Here is a 22,588-nt window from a genome sequence, read left to right on the forward strand (position 1 = left end):
TGTATAATTACCCCTCGACCGCCCTTCTCCTGTACATATTAACAGGGCATGGGGAGGCGTGGGTTAATGGGCATGGGGAAGGAGGGGGTCAAGAGGCACGGGTGGATGAGAGCCGAGAGAAATACAGGGGAGAGAAAGGGGTTGAGTCATGGTGGAAGGGAAGGGGTAAGAGGCATGGCAGAGGGGAAGTGGTTAATATGCAGGGGTGAGATTACGAGCAGGATTCCTTATAGCTGCAGCATGTGAAAGTCGAGGAGCTCCCTGACTCGATCCCACTCCACTGTCTCTAACAGACCCACACTCAGTCCTTTCTCTTACAGTCCCCACACCCACACCTCTCTGCCAGACCCACCCCCACTCTGCAGCTGCCGATAGGAATGCCATGGTAAGAAGTAAGGCAAGTATTGCGTTACCCTCCATTTTTATTACTGCAGTATTACTAAGCTACTGGTATATTGCCCAACCCTACCCTACTTTGAACAATCACATATTTTATCTCATGTATGAATCCTCATGTGCTTAATGAGGCTGATCCTCTGTGAAAAGCTTTCCCACACTATGTACATGGAAATGGTTTCTCCCGTGTATGAATCCTGTGGTGGGTGAGGAGGTGGCTCATTTGAGTAAAGCTTTTCCCACACTCTGCACATGTGAATGGTTTCTCCCCTGTATGAGTTCTCTGGTGTATGACGAGACTGATCTTCATACGGAATTGTTTCCCACACTCTGTACATGTGAATGGTTTCTCCCCTGTATGAATTCGCTCATGGTTGCGGAGATCCGCCTTTGTAGAAAAGCTTTTACTACACTCTGTACATGTGAATGGTTTCTCCCCAGTATGAGTAATCTGGTGTCTGAGGAGGTGGCTCTTAGTACTGAATTGATTCCCACACTCTGCACATGTGAATGGTTTCTCCCCTGTATGAATCCGCTCATGGATGAGGAGGTCTGTCTTCCGAGAAAAGCTTTTACTACACTCTGTACATGTGAATAATTTCTCTCCAGTATGAGTCACCTGGTGTCTGAGGAGGCTGCTCTTAATATTGAATTGTTTCCCACACTCTGTACATGTGAATGGTTTCTCCCCTGTATGAGTAATCTGGTGTCTGAGGAGGTGGCTCTTTTTACTAAATTGTTTCCCACACTCTGTACATGTGAATGGTTTCTCCCCTGTATGAATCCGCTCATGTCTGAGGAGTTCTGCCTTCCGAGAAAAGCTTTTACTACACTCTGTACATGTGAATGGTTTCTCCCCTGTATGAATCTGTTCATGTTGGAGGAGGTGCGCCTTTGTAGAAAAGCTTTTACTACACTCTGTACATGTGAATGGTTTCTCCCCAGTATGAGTAATCTGGTGTCTGAGGAGGTGGTTCTTAGTACTGAATTGTTTCCCACACTCTGTACATGTGAATGGTTTCTCCCCTGTATGAATCCGCTCATGTTTGAGGAGGTCTGCCTTCCGAGAAAAGCTTTTACTACACTCTGTACATGTGAATGGTTTCTCCCCTGTATGAATCATCTGGTGTATGAGGAGGTTGCTCTTAGTACTGAATTGTTTCCCACACTCTGAACATGTGAATGGTTTCTCCCCTGTATGAACCCTCTGGTGTATGAGGAGTTGGCTCTTTTTACTAAATTGTATCCCACACTCTGTACATCTGAATCGTTTTTCTCCTGTATGAGTCACCTGGTGTTTGCAGAGGCTTTTCTTATGTCTGAATTGTTTCCCACACTCTGTACATGTGAATGGTTTTTCTCCTGTATGAGTCATCTGGTGTTTGCAGAGGCTTTCCTTATGTCTGAATTGTTTCCCACACTCTGTACATGGGAATGGTTTCTCCCCTGTATGAATCCACTCATGGATGAGGAGGAGTTTTTTCACAGAAAAGCTTTTACTACACTCTGTACATGTGAATGGTTTTTCTCCTGTATGAATCCGCTCATGGTTGAGGAGCTCTGTCTTCCGAGAAAAGCTTCTACTACACTCTGTACATGGGAATGGTTTCTCCCCTGTATGAAGCCGCTCATGTTTGAGGAGGGTCCTCTTGGTACTTAACTGTTTCCCACGCACTGTACAAGTAAAAGGAGTCACTGATGTCTGAATCATCTGGTGTGGAAAAAGTTTCCCCTGCAGTGAGAAACCGCTCCCACCATCTATACATGTAAAGGTTTGCTCCATAGTGGGGACACAAAGGTGTGTGAGCAGGTCCCTGTCCAGTGAGAAGATTTTGCCACACTGACAACAGAGAAAAGGCTGAGCACCGCGGCGTCTTCTTGCATCTCTCGCATACCTTTTGCTGGACCCATATTTAGAGTCCGTCTCTGCTGTATGCTGTACAAGGTCTGTAAAGTCACCATCATGTGGCACTGGTTCCTTGCACGTGTCTAAAATGTGGCAGGAATCATTGTTTTTTGGCACTTCTGGGCTGCGAGGAGTCAGCCAGCTTCTGGATGTATCAGAGCTCAAGTTCTGTTCCTCATTCAGGCCGTTCTCTAACAGAAGTAAACAAAAAAGACTGAACAAATGTTTTCAATCTGTAACTCAAATTACTGAAAGCAAATTACAAATCCAAAACACTGAAGAATCTATTTCACCAATACTTAATTAACAAAATATTCTCTTCACCCAGGGTTTTAAAATTGTGAAACATACTGGACACCTAATAATGGTTATTTTGGGGGTTCAATAGGAGCTTGTTAGGTGTCCAGTATGTTTTGCAATTCTTATCCAGCTAGTCTTAGCTGATTGGAGGGTGGCAACCTCCTACCTTATTGAAGCTTACCCCCTCCCACATTTAAATGGTTGAGGGCTCACTCCACAGCATATTCCACTCAGGGGAACTGGCTTGCTTGCAGTTTGGCTGTGACAACTCTAATACAGAGTGCTTTTCCTGGTAATGTACAGGTTAATAAAAGCTTCAGTCAGACCTAGAACTTTGCAACTAATATTGACAGATTTATTATAAATCATTCTTCTTGTTATTACACAGGTTATTAAGAATTTATATTAGCGCTAGGGACCCCTGAAATGTGGTCTGTCGTGCAGTTGGCTCAGGGGCTTACAACAATTTTGGCCAAAAATGTCAAACTAAAAGACCATTTTACTTAATAGATATTTGTACATATATATTTAGGCACTGTACCGTGTATGAGTTTCACTGGACGTGCACTGATCTCTGTCTGTGTTTTATGTTCTGTCTCTGGTTTTCATTTTAAAATTGTGACCCATGGACATCCAGTGGCCCCTAATGACTTTGGTGGTGGTCCTGAAGACCTGATTTTATTTGTAGCAACTCTCAGTGAAATCATTGATACATACATAACTTGTATTTATTACTGTATTCATTATTTAAGGATACATGTACATCCTCCAAATAATTAGCATTAAAATGTCCATGAGAAGTAAAGTTAAGGAACTCCTGGTCTATCATATTAGTGCGTTAATAATATCAACTAAACCAGACAGCAACCTATAGTGTAAAGATACTGTAGATGCCCATGTATGTATGTCTTTATTTATATAAGGCCCGCAGTGTATTCGGCGCTTTACAGCAGAAACAATACAGTACAGGGAATTATAATACAATAAGTGCAACAAACAAAATCAGACAATAGGAACGGAAATCCCTGCCCTGGAGAGCTTACAATCTAAGTGATGCAGTGACTACACTGCCCATGTAATCTTCTGCCGTGAGACCCACATAAACTAAACTGCTCCATTTTGTGTCAGTCACAAATACTATTCATATAATTTCCCAAGCACGGGGCCTTGGTGTAATGTTTGACTCCACTCTTTCCTTCTCCTCTCACATTCAAAATAAAGAAAAAAGGCGCACTGCAGAAACGAAGAACTGGAGGCAAAAGTAGAAAAAATAAAAGAGTTATTGAAACACACAGCCCAAGTTACAAGAGAAACCTCCAACGCGTTTCTCGCATGGGCGCTTTATCACAGAGCGGTTTCCTGAGTCCTGAGAGTGTCACATTATGGGCACTCCCTGCCGGAAACACTGCCTACCTGTATCCCAGGTAAAAAAGTCCCGTGTGCACAAAACAGTCTGGGGAAAATGTAACCATGGAAAAAGGCAGTATAACTGTGGGGGAGAAATCCAGCAAATGGACACAATAAAGAATACAATAACAATAAACTTAAATAGACTCATAAGGACAATACAAATTAAATGAAAAAGCATCAAATTTAAAAGTGGATAGGATGTGGAGGTAATAAAATTATCTTAGATTAAATTAACTGTAACACCAAATAATATAATCACGTGATAATATACATATAATAAATGTAAACTCAACTACCAAGGCAAAGAACAATTTGAATCTTGATAAGGGGAATATAGATAATGAATAAGATGTAAATAAATAAACCACACTGAGAAAATTGCATACAGCATACACAGGGAAAAGTGTGACAAGTATTGACGCAATAGCACCTCCAGAGGTCAGGGTGAAAAATACACTTAAAAATGCAAAAATGAAGAAAAAATGTGTTTAATGTGTAATGTGTCTATCCAGTCGCTGAAGACGCCCCCATCATGACCTTCACTGTCTGAAGAATTGCCTGGACTCTTGGGACGCTGTCCCCATCTATCAGTTAAGCTATGTCTAAAGACTGTGGCTATTATTGTGTATCTAATGACCCTAAAGTGAAAAGGTGGAATCCATACGTCAGAACATCCGCTGTTTCTTCCTCCCATCCTACACCTCTTCCTAACTCTCCTCCTGCCTTCTTGACTCTTTTTCCACTGTCTGAGGAGGATGTGTCGCTGTTGATCACCTCTTCTCCCTCTACCACTTGCCCTCTTGACCTCATTCCCTCCCATCTCCTAAAACCTCTTGCTCCTACTATAATCCCTACGCTCACACACATTTTCACATTTTTAACTCCTCCCTCTGCTCTGGAACCTTTCCATCCTCCTTAAAACATGCAACAGTCATAACATTACTCAAAAACAGCAAGCTTGACCCTACCTGTCTTTCTAACTATCGACCTGTCTCCCTCCTGCCTTTTGCCTCTAAACTCCTTGAACGTCTTGTATTCTCTCGCTTGCTCCATTTTCTCAACACCTATTCTCTCCTAGACCCTCTATAATCTGGCTTCTGCACTGCTCACTCCACGGAAACAGCCCTCACTAAAATAACAGATGACCTCCATGCTGCCAAAGACAGAGGTCATTACACTCTGCTCATATTACTCGACCTCTCTGCAGCATTTGAAACCGTGGACCATCCTCTTCTCCTTCACATTCTCCATACTCTTGGCATTCGGAACAAAGCTCTATCCTGGATCTCTTCCTACCTCTCCCATCGTACTTTCAGTGTCTCTTCTGCTAACACCCCCTCCTCCTCTATTGATCTCTCTGTGGGGGTGTGATGGAAGCTTTGCGACAGGCTATTAATACACAAAAAAAATATATATAATATATATATATATATAACTGGGTTGAACTGGGACGAGACTTAGATATGATAAAATATAATTTATTCCTTGATAAAGGTGAACACACAAAATATACAAATAACAGGCAAAATATGGACACTTACTTAAATATGGAAATGATGAAACAGTCACATCTGGACTGGCAGTTCATATAGCAATCTTCATCATCCCAAGACACGAAAAGCTATAAAAAGGCCTTGCATGCAGACATTGCATAGCATTTCTCTCAGCAATCAAGATGGTATAGAAGAACACAGGATAAAGGGTGGACAACCGTTTATAAACCTTTTGTAACCCTATCCTTAACATTAAGTACAGGTGATTGGTTTTCAATTACCTGTAGCCACTCACTAACATGGGAACACATTTTGATACATGCCCCCCAGCTAGTTGGCACATGCTCAGTTGGACTCTGGGGTCTCATTTCTGCAGCCCCACATTTGCATCAGGAATGCCAGCCAGTCTACTAAACGAAATTTCTGGCAGGATACCCTTTGTTGTAAGGTGTGAAATGGGACACTTATAGCCTGCTCTGGTTTGAGTCATCTCCGCCCTCCTGTAAACAGTGTAGGTGATAAACTCCTTTGAACAGCACTTAAATTCTAGACATTGGGACGCTTTCCCTGACCATCTGCTGCCTTATGGCCAAGGGAATTTCCTCTGGTTCTTGTCCATACCTTGGGACACAGTATTAAAGATAAAACACAAACATATTAAAATATCCGGTTCCGTTGGGTCCAGCGGGTCCAAACTTCCCAGTTCTCAATGCCGGAACTGGGACACCCTATGGTCCAATTTGCGACTTGCTACGACTTTCGGAACCGGAGTTACACAAATACACCTTAAACCGTTTTCGTATTTTAATACAATAAACTCCACTGTAAATTAAATCACGTTTTTTCACTAAATCCCCATTGAAAACAACGGGCTTCGCCGCCATAGACTTTCAATGGTAAACCGCCGCCGTTGGCGGCTATGGGAATCCGACGCCATAGACTTTCAACGAGGCAACGCCGCCGTTGAAGTCAATGGGGGTTTTCCGCTATAGCCGGTCAATGGAGATTGGCCGCCATTGGAGTCTATGGGAAAAGTCCCGAACTTTCAAGGGGGTCCATACTCCGTCGGGTTGGTCCAAGAGGGTCAAGGATGGTTCTGCAGCGATGCCGGAGCAGTGACTACAGGTACCCCAAACCCTGGCCCTCTGGACCCTCCGGAACCGGAGATATGGATTCCTAAATTTCAGCTTTTCACACTTAGACGTTTTCTTGAGCTGTTTCTGCCGCCGCCATTGGAGCCTATGGCGCGACCCACTCTTCTCGGTTCGACCCTTATCGGGGGTCCAGGATTCGGGGACCCGGTTGTGGTCGAGTGGGGGGAGGCCTAGGAACTAGGGGCAAAAAGAATTTTATTTCTAGGTGCTCTAGAACTGTTTATTCCCACGCCACATGTCATTGAACTTGACTGCTAAGTGATCAAAGCTCTCTTATTGAAAAAGTATCCGCTTTGCGGTTTTGCGGTTTGGACGACAGCCAACTCGTTCCTGGAAAGCTCCTTCGAGGAATCTCCATTGAAGTCAATGGGCCCATTGACTTACAATGGGAAACCGCCGCTCCTCCTCTCGGACGCCCTCTGCTGGTCTTCACAGGAAACAGGACCAAAACAGCAAGATTCGCCATTGAAATGCATGGAGCTCCAATGGCGGGCTATGGGACCCTGTAAAATGGTGCCTTTAAAAGGCAGGAAAATTACACAAAGGGCTATAATCATTAAAGAACTATTAACCCTTGTACTCCCGGATGGATCCTAGTGTGTGTGTGATGCAGACACTGATATAACAATAAAACATGGGAACAGGGGGATATACATTTTCATGTTATAACAAGGGTTAAATCACCTTTCTGGACCTCAGCCCAGTTAACCCCTTGTCTCCCTGGCGAGGTCTGGGGATGGCCAAATGGGGTGCAACCCCTTTAATACCGGGCCACCCCCTTTCAATCATCACAGGGGGTACCCCAGGGCTCTGTCCTGGGACCTCTTCTCTTTTCTCTGTATACACTCTCTCTAGGTGACCTAATAACATCTTTGGGTTTAATTATCACCTCTATGCTGACGACACACAAATATATTTCTCAACACCCGACCTTACACCTGCTGTACAAACCAAAGTTTCTGAATGTCTCTCTGCTATATCATCCTGGATGGCCCTCCGCCGCCTTAAACTCAACATGGCTAAAACAGAGCTCCTCATACTTCCTCCCAAACCTGGCCCTACTACCTCCTTCCACATTACTGTTGGAACTAAGATCATTCACCCAGTAGCCCAAGCACGCTTCCTTGGGGTCACACTCGACTCCTCTCTCACATTCGCCCCTCACATTCAAAACATTTCTAAAACCTGGCGCTTTTTCCTCCGCAATATAACTAAGATACACCCTTTCCTCTGTTGCTCGACTGCTAAAACTCTGACTCAGGCCCTCATTCTCTCCCGTCTTGATTACAGTAACCTCCTGCTGTCCGGCCTTCCTGCCTCTCACCTGTCTCCCCTACAATCTATCCTAAACGCTGCTGCCAGAATCACTCTACTCTTTCCGAGATCTGTCTCAGCATCTCCCTTCATGAAATCCCTCTCCTCGCTTCCGATCAAATCCCGCATCTCACACTCCATTCTTCTGCTCACTTTTAAAGCTTTACACTCTTCTGCCCCTCCTTACATCTCAGCCCTAATTTCTCGTTATGCACCATCCAGACTCTTGCGTACTTCAAGGATGTCTTCTTTCTACCCCCTTTGTATCTAAAGCCCTTGTTAATGTATATTTTGGTAGGAGTCCTATATTTATATGTTTAAGAATATATGGTCCATTTTTGTCAGCTCAGGTACAATGTGTATAGATGTAGGGAAAAAGTATGGTAACTCTGTTTTAACACATAGACCAGAAGTCACTTCTAATACAGTTGCTCCCTGCTGAGATCAAGTCCCATATATCCTGTTTGACCGTAATCCTAAAATATTCAAACTGTCCTGTTAGCAACGTATGATAGCCACTGCAACTGGGGGTTAGCTGACAGCAAATAGCTTTGTTAAGGATAACTGTAGCAACCACAGCTGGGCTGGGGGGTAACTGAAAGGAATATGGCATTGTTAAGGACAACTGGCTTCTGTTAAGTGTACATGGCACCTCGGCAACCTGAATGAATTGTAACTATGTGACAACAACCCGAAAGGGCTATAAGAACTGATGCATATGCCCATTAAAGCAGACCAGTGAGTGAGAACGATACCTTGTGTCCGAATTATTCACTTGTCTCCAGGCGCCTGTCCAGCTATCCTGTCCAGCACATTGAACCTGAAAGGGACCTCCCGGGAGGCAGTCCAGTCCACAGGGTAGACCTGCTTCCGTACGTCGGAAAGCAGACCATATTTTCAGCCCTCTCCCGCCTTAAACCTTTTTCACTGACTGCCCCACACCTCTGGAATGCCCTTTCACTCAGTACCCGACTAGCACCCTCTCTATCCACCTTTAAGACCCACCTTAAGACACACTTGCTTAAAGAAGCATATGAATAGCACTGTGGCTATTCTGAACACATGATACATAAAGCTTGGCCCCCTGAAGACGCACTTACCAGAACTCCCTCCTACTGTCTTTGTACGTTCTCCCTACCTACCAATTAGACTGTAAGCTCCTCGGGGCAGGGACTCCTCTTCCTTAATGTTACTTTTATGTCTAAAGCACTTATTCCCATGATCTGTTATTTATATTATCTGTTATTTATTTGATTACCACATGTATTATTGCTGTGAAGCGCTATGTACATTAATGGCGCTATATAAATAAAGACATACAATACAATACCCTAAATGAGAGGGTATTGTTTAAGCCGGGGAACCAGATTAGTTAGGGAAGGGTCCCTTGAATTTGTTTTCCCAAATGCGTTTTATCGCATCTATTGATGGTCAGATACCCATAACTCTGCATTTCCAACCTTTATACGTGTTTGAGAGCCATATTGCACTTCTAACTCTGCTGCATGTGGCTTGTCCCAAACACCCAGCAGGCCTGGGGACTTCCTATGAGAGGCAATTAGCCATGAATATTCGCTAAATGTGACCTTGCGCCTTCTAACAAGATGACATCCCTTTGTGCAGACAAAGGGGAAAAGGTACTCACCAGAGACAGCAAATGGGACAGTTTCACTCTTTATTGGTGTCAGATGTTCCTCAGTGTCGGGCTCTTCTTTCTCTGACTTAATCTCTAACCTCTCCGGTACAACCACTGGGAAACCTGGCAATAAGAAAAGGGAAATCCATCATATAAAGCCGTGAGTGGGGGCGCGTCTTGTGACATCAGTATACAGAAATACTTTATACTGATTCCTATGGGGGAGGGGTGAAGTGATTGATTTTACTTTGTTATTAACCCTTCGAGTGCTGAAGTTTTTACCCCCGAGTACTGAAAACATTTTGGAGCTACCAATGTTCAAACCTCAATAACAATAATATTCCCAATATAACCTTAGAACAGCGGTGGGCAAACTGGGGGTGCACGACCCCCAAGGGGGGCGCGAGATTACCGGTGGGGCGTGCAGGGTTTACAGAGGCCCAGCGCGCTTCCCGAAGGCACTTACATTAAACCATACTAACCTTGATTCAGCCGGCATAACAATAATATTCCCAATATAACCTTAGATAAATCATTCTTTTCATTAGGACAGGTATCTTATAATTGTATGCACGCTTTAATATTATTTCCCAAAATATTGCAGACATTTCAGTCCATTTTTAAACATACTGAATAAAGACAAGTGAGGATGTAAGGGTTCTTACCCCAAACAGGAACTGCATCTATTTCTTCCTTTATTGGGGTCACATGTTCCTCAGTGTCTGTCTCTTCTTTCTCTGACTTAATCTCTAAACTCTCCGGTACAACCACTGGGAAACCTAGCAATAAGAAAAGGAAAACCCATCATGTAAAGCTGGGAGTGGGGGCGATTCTTGTGATATCACCTCCTCTGATATTGGTATAATATAATACCTTTTGTAAAGAAATTACTAGCCCTTCTGGCAGAAAATAACAGAGGTGAAGATATACTATCTTCTTACCTGCTGGTGGTTCTATAAGAAAACCAGATTAGTTTGGGTGTTTGACTTGCATAACTGCAAAATAACCAGATATTCCCTCCTTGCAGATTCCAAAGACACCAAAATATCTTCTCAACTCACTAAACAAGTGTGGATCCATGCTGGCAGTGGGCAGTGCTGCTCTGGAGGTGCTGGCAGTGGGCAGTGCTGCTCTGGGAGGTGCTGGCAGTGGGCAGTGCTGCTCTGGGAGGTGCTGGCAGTGGGCAGTGCTGCTCTGGAGGTGCTGGCAGTGGGCAGTGGTCCTCTGGAGGTGCTGGCAGAGGGCAGTGCTGCTCGGGAGGTGCTGGCAGTGGGCAGTGCTGCTCTGGGAGGTGCTGGCAGTGGGCAGTGCTGCTCTGGAGGTGCTGGCAGTGGTCCTCTGGAGGTGCTGGCAGTGGGCAGTCCTGCTCTGGAGGTGCTGGCAGTGGGCAGTGCTGCTCCGGAGGTGCTGAACGGAGGTTACTTAATCTATATGTGTTGGGTTTTAGAATGAGCCTGTATATAAAACAGAATTGGAATGATCAGTTTTTTTGGACAAATATACAGCATTTAGTATCAGCTCTTTCAAACCTAAATTATTAGCCCCAAAGGAGTCGGGGAAGACAGGGGCACCAAAAAACACATATAGGACCAGTAAAGTCCTCATAGTGTAACATAGTAACATACTGTACAGGTCCATAGTAAGGATAAAAAGCAGATACAGTACATGAGTGAGACTTTGATAAATGCTCCCGATACTCTCTCAGGTCCAGCAGTTCTGCTCCATACTGACACAGTCTCCCTTTCCTATTTCATACGGTGAGAAGTGGGTAATGCAGAGGAACCAGTGCAGTAACTTCCCCTCACCTTAACCCACCATAATAAATAGGGGGGTTTGAGCCCTCACACCCTCATCAATTTGTTCCTCGATCACCTCCAGTTTCTCACAATCAGCACATTTGTACCTTGCAGGACATGCTTATGTAGCCCTCTTTCCTACGCTCTAGAGTGACTATGGGTACTGCTCACATCGGTTGGCTCAAGGAGATCTGGCTCTCTTTGAAGACACGCTGCAGCGAAGGGAAGCAAACTAGACATCCCTACACTTGTATAAAGGAATGCCTGGGGAAACACTGACATTTTACACACTGATTATTTATTTTCCCCTGGTCTCTCAATGTCAGCACATGACATGAGGAAATAGGCTCTGCCCATCTGAAGGTAGGACACAGACTTGTGACCTGCTCACACCCTTATAAGCCCGTCCTATTATGACGGGATCACTGGTTCCCGACCCAGATAATTTCCAGCGGAATAGTTATATTCTGATACTGAATCAAAAGCACTATTCTCTGTGTTATATCTGTGGAACGTATCTACACGTATAATACAAGCATTGTAAACACAATAAGACAGCCTGTCTGTGAGTGGGTTTATTGGCTTTGCATCGCATCCCAGGCTATGTTTAAAAGCTGTGTTTAAAGCAGCAAGCATTGGCTTAAGGGTTTTCCATGTAATAATGGACTTGACAAAAGGTGGCACTGTGTGCTCATTTGCATGTCATTTCCCAGAATCCCTTTCAGTGTGACATGGGTAGGCAGATTATTGGAGATAAGGAAAAAGCAGAGGTATTAAACAAATTCTTTGCCTCTGTGTTTACCAGGGAAGAATCAAGTTCAATAGTAGTGCTGCAGGAGGAAGCCACAACCTCCATATTAATGAACAATTGGTTAACTGAGGAAGAAGTTCATAAGCGACTTGAAAAAATTTAAGTAAATAAGGCACTTGGCCCCGATGGCATACATCCAAGAGATCTCAAGGAGTTAAGCTCAGTAATAGCCAAACCATTACATTTAATATTCAAGGACTCCATTTCCACAGGCTCAGTACCACAAGATTGGCGTAAAGCAGATGTGTCTATATTTAAAAAGGGAGCTAGATCACAACTGGGAAATTACAGACCTGTAAGCCTGACTTCAATAGTAGGGAAACTACTTGAAGGTTTAATACGGGATAATATTCAGGAACACCTAATGGAAATCAAAATTATTAGTAATGGTCAACATGGATTTATGAAGGATAGATCATGACAAACTAACCTTATTTGTTTCTTTGGAGGAGGTAAGTAGGAATTTAGACCAGGGTAATGCCGTTGATGTGGTCTACTTAGATTTTGCAAAGGCTTTTGATACGGTTTCACACAAGAGGTTGGTGTACAAAATAAAGAAAATTGGACTCAGTAATAATATAAGCACCTGGATTGAAAACTGGTTAAAAGGACAGACAACAGAGGGTTGTCACAAATGGAACTTTTTCAAGTTCGGTAAAAGTCGTGACAGGAGTACCTCAGGGATCGGTACTAGGACCCCTAAACTTGTTTATTAATGACCTTGAGGTTGTCATCGAGAGCAAAGTCTCCATCTTTGCTGATGATACTAAATTGTGTAAGGTAATAGAATCAGAGCAGGATGTAATTTCTCTTCAGAAGGACTTGGAGAGACTGGAAACGTGGGCAGGTAAATGGCTGATGAGGTTTAATGGAGACAGAACGTTAGAATCCGGAATATCCCGGAAACTATCCCTATGGATGGCCTACGCCCCCATCTCAACAGATTTAAAAACATTGATCCATCGCTGGACGAAAAAGATATTGAGATGGACAGGGTCCACAGGGCCTTAAGCCCTACATCAGAAGAGCCCAAGAGATGCATGGACGTGATCGTCAAGATGCACCACTACACCACTCAAGAAAGAATCATCAGATGCTGCAGGGAAAGAGGGGACATCTTTGAGAACTACAACCTCCAAATATTCAATGATCTTGCTAAAGAAACAGTGACCAGATGGAGAGACCTAAAACCAGTGACTTCCCTCTTGAGAGAGGGGGGAATCAAATACAGATGGGGCTTCCCATTCAATCTAATGGTCATAAAAACGGAAAACAATTCGTCCTGAAATATCCAGAAGAAAGTCCAAAACTCTTACATACCCCGGGATTATGCCACCTCCGGACAGCACAAGTCCAAGGCCCAAACATCAGAGACCAGAGCGGCAAGAAGTCCCCCACGCGCCTCAGAATGGTTAGCCTCCCAGAATCACCAAAGACCAACAAGCAAGAAATAGGAGCCGATCCCACCCCCCTTTACACCCCCATCTCCTGCTCAGCGACCTACCAAAGTCCCCAGCCTCAACAAAAGAAAAGAACCAGAACCACAACGAAAGAAAAAAGATCAAATCCAAAAAAACAAAAAAAACACAAACAACAAGCAAAAGGTCCAAATAGAAACATAAGAAGCAGGTGCCTACCTCTCCACTCGGGCCGGCGGGACATCATGGGAGCCACCCGGTCCTGGGAATCAGAAGATCAACACAGAGTACATCCGTCCCAGGAGCGGCGGGCCTGGCGGTGAGCGCAACAAAGGAGATCCGGATTGGAGAGAAACACGTGGGCTCCAGAGCTCCAAGCGTGGCTGGAGTCCCAAGCGCTGCAGGAGATCGGGCCTATTCCAATTCCAACAAATTAGGCATTTCCTCCTGTCCATCTCTAGGAACTCAAAATTTCCGTAGCTGACCAACCACGAGCACTTATGCAAAAAGTAAAAATACCAAAAAGGACCAATAAGGATGGATTTACGCAGGGCTAGAATCGGCAGTGTCCACAACAGACCATAGTTATATGAGCAAATGGAGCAGAGACCTGGGGATGGAAATTGACAGAGAAGACTGGGAAGATATCTGGGATAAAGTGGCAAAAACCTCCATCTGTACAGCAACAAAAGAAAACATATATAAAATAATATACCAATGGTATCTCGCACCAAAGAGGCTAAAACAAATCTTCCCAGAATCCTCTGACCAATGCTGGAGGGCATGCGGCTAGGTAGGCGACATGGCCCACATATGGTGGTTCTGCCCAGCAATACAAAAATACTGGAAGATGATCCATTAGATTATAAACGAGACCACAGACTCAGAAATCACCCTGTGTCCCCTGGTATACCTGCTGGCCAAACCAGTAGAGGAAATAAGCCACCCTATTAAGCGCCTGATATCGCATATTCTGACAGCAACCAGATGCGCTATAGCAGCCGCTTGGAAAAACCCATTGCCTCCATCCAGGTCAATGGTAACAAATAGAATTAACGATGTAATGTTGATGGAGAGGCTCACGGCCTTCCTTAAACACTCCACCGAAAAATTCCACAAAATATTGGACCATTGGCTAGAAGCCGAATAGAAGACAATATAGGCCAGATAAGTAGGCGTTCGAATAGCTTGAGACCTAGGGTTGGGCCTGGAAGGAAGGGAGATAGACAGCAGAAATGAGAGTGACAGAGGCTCACTGCCCAGGGAGCCAAGCCAAACAGGACAAGATGATTGGTACCCTATCCCCCTCCATTTTCTCTTCATTTGTTGTTTCTTCCATCCTCTTCTCTTTTTGAAGTGAAACTTCTTTAGTGGCACCTATTCTGATGGGGTAAAACGGGAGAGATGGGGGACAAATGTGAAACGGAAGTGACGTCACGGCTCCCCCCCTCCCCCCCGCATCTACTGTGACATGCGGCGGCGGTGACGATAGCCGCCGGCGCCGCTCCTAACAGCCGCTGCTCCCACACACACACCCGCTGTGACATGCTGCCCACACACCTGCTGTGACATGCGGCGGCGGCGATAGCCGCCGGCGCCGCTCCTAACGGCCACTGCCATGGGTATAGCAAGATGGCTGCCGCAGAGCTTCCGGTGCTGCAGGTGTAATAAGATGGCGGAAGCCCCGCAAGTACTCCGGCTGAGAGAGGAGGAGGAGCCGCTGCTCAGCCTCTCTCCTCCCTCTTCCCTACCTCCGCTTCCCTGTGTCCCGCTGACTAAAGGGCGCCGCTCTCCTCACACGGCCGGCCGCTGCGCCGCTCCTAACGGCCGCCGGTCCCAGCTGCCATGCCGCGCATGCGCAGTTGTGATGGCGCCGCTGACGGACGCCACACATGTGCAGAAGCGGCAGGCAGCGGCGCCATTCCCCCCAAACGTGCACTGCCATGCCGCGCATGCGCTGTTCCCTGCGCCCGCTGACATGCCGCGCATGCGGTAGTCATGGTGACGCTCACGGACGCCACATGCCTGCCTCCTGCTGCTAGCTCATCTCCGGGCCGGTCACCGACCCCCTGCCCGGCGGGATGTCTGTCGGACATGGAGACCCGCGCCCTGCTGGATATCTGGGGGGAGGCGGACGTGCAGGGATCCTGCCCGACCCGAGTCCCGGGATCCTGCTTCTCCCCCTGGACCCCCGTTCAGGGGAGGTGAGCAGGCGGAGGAGACCTATGAGCTGAGGGGGGCCGAGCAGGACGACGAGGAGTTGCCCCACCCTGGGGAAGAGGGGGGGCCGATGTCATCCCAGGACAACTTCATCGGAGCACCCGATCAAGGTGGAGGAGGGGCCCAGCGTTGACATCCGTCATTCATATATACTCGTACTCTCCTCCTGTGTCACACACACGAGCACTCAGACACACACACGAGCACTCAGACACACACTGTCACACACAGACACTGTCGCACACAGACACTGTCGCACACAGACACGCACGCACACAGACACGCACGCACACAGACACGCACGCACACACAGACACGCGCGCACACAGACACGCGCGCACACAGACACGCGCGCACACAGACACGCGCGCACACAGACACGCGCACACTCTCAGCCACGCGCACACTCTCAGCCACGCGCACACTCTCAGCCACGCGCACACTCTCAGCCACGCGCACACTCTCAGCCACGCGCACACTCTCAGCCACGCGCACACTCTCAGCCACGCGCACACTCTCAGCCACGCGCACACTCTCAGCCACGCGCACACTCTCAGCCACGCGCACACTCTCAGCCACGCGCACACTCTCAGCCACGCGCACACTCTCAGCCACGCACACACTCTCAGCCACGCACACTCTCAGCCACGCGCACACTCTCAGCCACGCGCACACTCTCAGCCACGCGCACACTCTCAGTCAGTCACACGCACATATGAGGAATTCACACTTAGTGCAAATAGCTAATACAGGGGATGTGTGCCGAGCACGCGCATTCTATGTCAAATTTATTTACGTTTTGTCAATGAAATTGTATTTTGATTTTTAATTAAAACATCACCAACACAAATACAATTTCTGTGACAAAAGTCAAAGAAGTTTCACTTACTATGCGCGTGCACAGCACACACAGCTTTTTTTATTTTATATTAAAATCTGATGTATAAATCTAAAATCAGTTTGGGTTCCACGGTTCCCTCATGAAATAACTATGTATTTACAATGGTTTGAAAACACAATAAAAAATGTAAAACATAAAAGAGACACTTGGGTTACAGAAGGTGTCCATGGAAAAGATGGCGATAGAATTACAGGATATACTCAAGAAACAGAGGACTCTCGCGGATGAATTAAACTTGCACAAAAGCCTAGAAGTGGAAGAGCATGAAAGACTGAGAAATGAGATTACAGTTCTGCAGGGAGAGAGAGAGTATGCAAAGACTTTACAGTCAGTGGTTAAAACATTGGAGTCTGAAAAGATGAAGTTGGAGAAAAAGGTTACAGAATTAAGACAGAGTGAGGCTCTGCAGACCAGTAAAGTGCAGGTTTCTCCAATACAAGAAAACGTATTGGCTCTACCCAAGCGCCTGTATCCCACAGAGACCAAGGCCCATAATTTAGTGGGCGCGCTTGCTCCGCCGTGCGCGCGGCAATTATAATTGGCTGTGGTTAGTCAGCCTTTCTATATTAGGGCCGCGCACGCACGGCAGTGAGCGTGGAGCCAGCCGATCGGGGAGAAGACAGTGAAAAGTTATTTTCGCGCAGCTCAGTGAGGCTGCAATGTGTGTGTGTGTGTGTGTGTGTGTGTGTGTGTGTGTATGCGTGTGTGTATGCGTGTGCGCATATATGTATCAAAATTGCACAATGTCAATAAATACTTATTCTCACGTGTCCTTTTTAATTTTTAAACTATATAATAAATTATTAACTTACACACACACGCACGCGCACACACATGCCTGTCGCTCACAGCAGCACGGACCGTACACACAAAAAGTGTGCGTCACATGCACTAGCGTTCACGTATGCCAACTATAAAACAAGCCTAATACACATGAAGACAAAGGCATTAGTGAAGAATCAAAACCAGACGAATCCTTATCTGATGAAGCTGAAAAGATAGGATGTTCTATGGAAATGGATGTAGAATCCGCTGCTCCGGTATTAAGTATATTGTGTTACATGGAAAAGGCGGCGGCGAAAAACCATTCTGCAGCCTAGAAAGCACGGGAATTGCCCCAAAGGAAAAAAACAAAGTGACTGGTTGGAGTAAAAATGTGCTTGGGAAAAGACGTCTCACCAAAGGAGAACCAAGCCCATGGATCCAGCCGGAAGGTGGACCCAGAAAAGAGTGGTCGGAAGGATGAAAACCTCTTCAATTGCAAGTCGAGAAAGAAGAATAGGAGTCCAAAAGACCCTACAGGCCGCTCCGTCACACGGTTACTACTCGCTAAGTTAGTTAGTTTTTTTGTTTTAATGCTGCTGCCCATGGAGGACAGGGAGGAAGACTAGGATGGCCTTCATCCTGGCTGGGGTAAGTAGAATTTTAATTCATGTCATGCTGGCTGGATAATGTTTTATTTTTAATGGGCAAATGAGCAATTATCCAGATCTTATTAATAGGGATTTTGTCCATTATTGTACTGTATGTGTTGGGGGTGGGAGGGAGTTTTTTTGGGGGGAAGAGGGGGTGAGTAGTAGGGTTGCTGTATTTTAATATTTCGTGGGGGTATAGGTGGTGGGTGAAGGGGGTAGTTGCCCCCAGGGTGGGTGGTTAGGCCTCTCAGGGAGGGTTTAACCCCCTCATTACCATAGAACTCACTATGGTAGTGAATTGTTAACTCCACCCGCTAGCCACCCGAGAGGCCTAACCACCCACCCTAGGGCAACTACCCCTTCAATCACCCCCAAGAAAACAGTTACTCTGGTTACTTCTTGCGTCACTCGGGGGTGGGGCAGAGGCTGGCAATGTTCGTACTCGGGATACTCTGTGATAGCTACGGAGTATCAGACTGTATTCACAGCTCGCAAGCCATAAGAGACACAGCCCTACACGTTTCAAGGATATTCTCCTCTCCGTCAGGGGCACTGTCACAGTGAAAACTTATCACGTCTGTAAGTGATTTTTAACCATTTATTTTGCTATACAGTAAACAGTCTTTACTATGGGCTTTGCGCTCTTTTCTTTTTGCATCGCCCACATTTTTTTACAGTGTGTTTGTTGGTTTTATTTGGAAACTATTTTTTAGATTGGGCTATTTATTATTTATATACCTGTTTTCATGTGTGGGTAGATATGTAGAAAAAGGAATGAGCACTGAGGATATAGAAACCAAGCTGGCAGCAGGTAAAAAATATATTAGTTATTAGGCATAACAGCCCAAACCTAAAAAACAGCAGTAAAATCCTAGATCCTATCCTAGAAGGTGACTCTACTACTGCTGTTTTCAGATTTGGGCTGTTATGCCTAATAAATAATATATGTTTTACCTGCTGCCAGCCTAGTTTCTATATCCGCAGTGCTCATTTCTTTTTCTACATATCTACTTTTTTCTCGGACTGACAGCACGCAAAAGGAGCAGAAGCCTTTACCTCATTGTCGGGTGTGAGTATACCTCCCTGATGTCAGTAACTTTGTTCGCTATGTCGTAGCCAGTGTGGTGCACCGGAGTTAGTCTGTTGACTTCGGAGCTGCGGGAGTGGATGATTCAGACCTGCGGAAGGTGAATGCAGACACTGCGCAAAGACGGACAAGCCTTGCAGGAAAACTGCAGGGTGCAGTGCTGTGTGTTCGTATCCAGTCACAGAGGCCTCCAGCCCTTTTTCCAATTGGCAGGGCAGGTTCCTTCAATTTCCCTCATTCCTTCATGTGTGGGTAATCTATCTTGTGATAAATACGTTAAATACAAATAAAATATTCTGCATTATTATACACACCAGGGTATGAGCGCTAGCTGGTTTGTTTCACTTATTTATATTCTACAGGGGTCTTTTACCCTATATTTGGAATATTTATACATGTTAAAGTTATCTATGTTTATCAGCATCTTGTGATCCCATTGCCTATAAAAGCCGTGCACGGAGATGCAGCGCTCTCTGTGCCGCCCTTACAGACCGCGGGAAGATCGCAGAGGTAGAACTTAGAAAAAGGCTGAGATAAGGACACAGTTACCCCGAGCGGTATTGGCATTTTCCTGCCTCGTGGTTTGTGACTTGCGGCAACCCCATGCTTTAACTTTGTATGAGGGCATTATCTCCAGAATATGTCAGAGTTTATCCTCTATCAAAAGCAACCAAACCCCCGATAACTACCGTATTTCCTCGATTCTAAGACGCACTTTTTTTCCCTTTTTCACGTGTCTGAAATAGGGACTGCGTCCTAGAATCGATGTACTGAAAAAAACACAAAAAAAAAACAGCCAGGGGGCGCTGCAGAAGCCACAGCAGCTTTCAGCGTTTGCCCTGCGTTTCTGCCACCCCCGCCCCCCCACACAGAGGAGCAGTGTGTCCCGTTGCATGCCCCGCGACTCTGCCACCAAACCCCCCCCCCCCCCTCCCTCCAAGTGCCGGTCCCCAAAGGAGCAGTGTATGATCGGCTGCATGCCCCGCGCTCCCCCCCTTGCTGGAATTACCGCCCCCACACAGGAGAGATTGATTCAGCAGTGTGTGGCTGCATGCCCCAAAAGCCCTCTGTCTGCCTCTGCTACTCACAAGTACCTCCCCCCCCCTGCTCCAAGTGCTGGTCCCCAAAGGAGCAGTGTATGTTCGGCTGCATGCACCACAAGCCCCCCTCCTCCCCCGCTCTGCTCATTGGAAGTGCCGCTGCTGCCGGCACCACAAGCCCCCCCCCAGTGTGTGTGTGTGTGTGTGTGTGTCCTTTCATTCTCTCCCCTTCCCTCCAATCTCTCCCCCACTTCTCTCCTTTCTCTCCCCTCCCCCTTCTCTCCCCCATTCCCCTCTCCCCCCTTCTCTCTCTCCTCTCTCCCCCTCTCTCCCCCCCTCTCTCTCCTCTTTCCCCTCTCTCTCCCCCTCTCTCTCCACTCTCTCATCTCCCCCCTCTCTCTCTTCTCCCCCCTCTCTCCTCTCCCCCCTCTCTCTCTCCTCTCCCCCCTCTCTCCCTTCTCTCTTCCCCCTCTCCCTCTCTACCCCCCTCTCTCTCTTCCCCCTCTCTCTCTTCCCCCCTCTCTCTCTTCCCCCCTCTCTCTCTCTTTCCCCCTCTGTCCCTCTCTCTTCACCCCCCTCTCTCTCTTCACCCCCCCCTCTCTCTCGCTTCCCCCCCTCTCTCTTCCCCCGTCCTCTCTCTCTTCCCCCGTCCTCTCTCTCTCTTCCCACTCTCTCTCTCTTCCCCCCAACTCTCCCTCCCACCCCCTTCTCTCTCTCTCTCTTCCCCCCTCTCTCTCTTTCCTCTCTCTTCCCTCCAACTCTCCCTCTCTCTCCGCTCTCTCTCCCCCCTCCCCTCTCTCTCTTCCCCCCCTCTCTCCCTCTCTTCCCCCCCACTCTCTCTTTCTTCCCTCTCTCTTCCCCCCCTCTTTCTCTCTCTTCCCCCCTCTTTTTCTCTCTTCCCTCTCTGTTCCCTCTCTCTCTCTTCCCCCAACTCTCCCTCTCTCTCTTCCCCTCTCTCTCTCTCCCGCCTCCCCTCTCTCTATTCCCCCCCTCTCTCTCTTCCCTCTCTCTCTTCCCCTCTCTCTCTCTCTTCTCTCTTCCCCCCAATTCTCCCCTTCTCTCTCTTCCCCCCCTATCTCTCTCTTCCCCCCCACTCTCTCTCTCTTCCCTCTCTCCCCCCCTCTCTCTATCTCTTCTCCCCCCCTCTCTCTCTCCTCCCCCCTCTCTCTCTCTTCCCCCCTCTCTCTCTCTTCCCCCCTCTTTCTCTCTCTTCCCCCCTCTCTTTCTCTCTTCCCTCTCTGTTCCCTCTCTCTCTCTTCCCCCAACTCTCCCTCCCTCTCTCTTCCCCACCCCCCTCTCTCCCTGTCTCTCTCTCTCTCTCCCGAAAAAAAATTCTGCACATTTAATATAGTGGGGGTTTTTTCCTCAATTTTTTTTATTAAATCAAGGGTGCGTCTTAGAATCGATGGCGTCTTAGAATCGAGGAAATAGGGTATATGGTATCCTGGGAAAAGGATCTTAACGTCTGTATAGTGTCACGCTTGTGCTCGCCACAAACCGGGACCGGACCGCGTGGCTGAGGTGGGGTTGTATAAGCACCAACCTTAGACCGCGCAGGCAGATCCGGATTGCGCAGTTCGTAGTCGTACGTAGCAGGGTCGGGACTGGAGAAGGTAGCATCATCAGTGGACAAGCAGTGGTCAGGACAGGAGAGATCAGGGTAACCATTATTCAAGCAGGAGTTCGGCAACAGGTGATCAGAAGTTCACCGCTTCAGCTTAGGAGCGTGAGCGCGGGCGTGGGTTCTGCGCGTGCGGCGACCATGGCCCATGGCACTGTTTTCAGGAAGGGATAGGCAGACCGGAATGGGCACACCGCCAGGCAGCACTGGTAAACCAGTGCTTCAGCGCAAGAGTCCAGAGCGGGCCTGTGCAAGGAGAGAGAGAGCTACAGACCTCAGGACTCGTAGACCGGCCTCTACAGGGAAGGAGAGCCGACCTCAGGAAACTGGAAGCTGAAGTACGCACTAGAGAATCCTCCGCTTCAGCACAGGAAACCCGGACACGGCCTCTGCAATGGAGAATGAGCAGCAGGCCCCAGGAACCAGTAGATAGGCTCTGCAGTAGAAGGATAGCAGGCCTCAGGAAACAGGGAGCTGAAGTCAACACTGGAGTGTACTCCACTTCAGCACAGGAACAGGCCGCTGCATGAGCCTAGCAGCCGGCCTCAGGATACACAGGGTAATCAGGAAATACAGGCCCCTGCATGAAGACTAGCAGCAGGCCTCAGGAACTAGGGAATAACAACTAGAGAGGTTACTACATACACAGACAAGGGCTTATGGCAGAACA

At 47.1% G+C, this 22,588-nt stretch overlaps 2 protein-coding genes across 3 annotated transcripts in view; both read right to left on the reverse strand.

Annotated features, from left to right (window-relative positions):
• LOC142488043 (uncharacterized) overlaps window positions 1-22,588 on the reverse strand; it is a 444,382-nt gene that overhangs the window by 210,675 nt on the left and 211,119 nt on the right. The window lies entirely within an intron of this gene.
• LOC142488048 (uncharacterized) lies at window positions 557-10,382 on the reverse strand. The gene is made up of 3 exons (XM_075588406.1): window positions 10,275-10,382; window positions 9,619-9,732; window positions 557-2,493 (listed from the first exon to the last, which is right to left on the reverse strand). Exon 3 carries the CDS (start codon window positions 2,177-2,179, stop codon window positions 557-559), a length of 1,623 nt encoding a protein of 540 aa, XP_075444521.1. The 5' UTR covers window positions 2,180-2,493; window positions 9,619-9,732; window positions 10,275-10,382.

The sequence above is a fragment of the Ascaphus truei genome, chromosome 2 (genome assembly GCF_040206685.1).
Source record: "Ascaphus truei isolate aAscTru1 chromosome 2, aAscTru1.hap1, whole genome shotgun sequence".
NCBI classification, from domain to species: Eukaryota; Metazoa; Chordata; class Amphibia; order Anura; family Ascaphidae; genus Ascaphus; species Ascaphus truei.

Bases quoted from the DNA above. Each gene is read 5' to 3' on its own strand.
- LOC142488048 (XM_075588406.1), bottom strand. From the start codon at position 2,179: ATGGAGCAAACCTTTACATGTATAGATGGTGGGAGCGGTTTCTCACTG.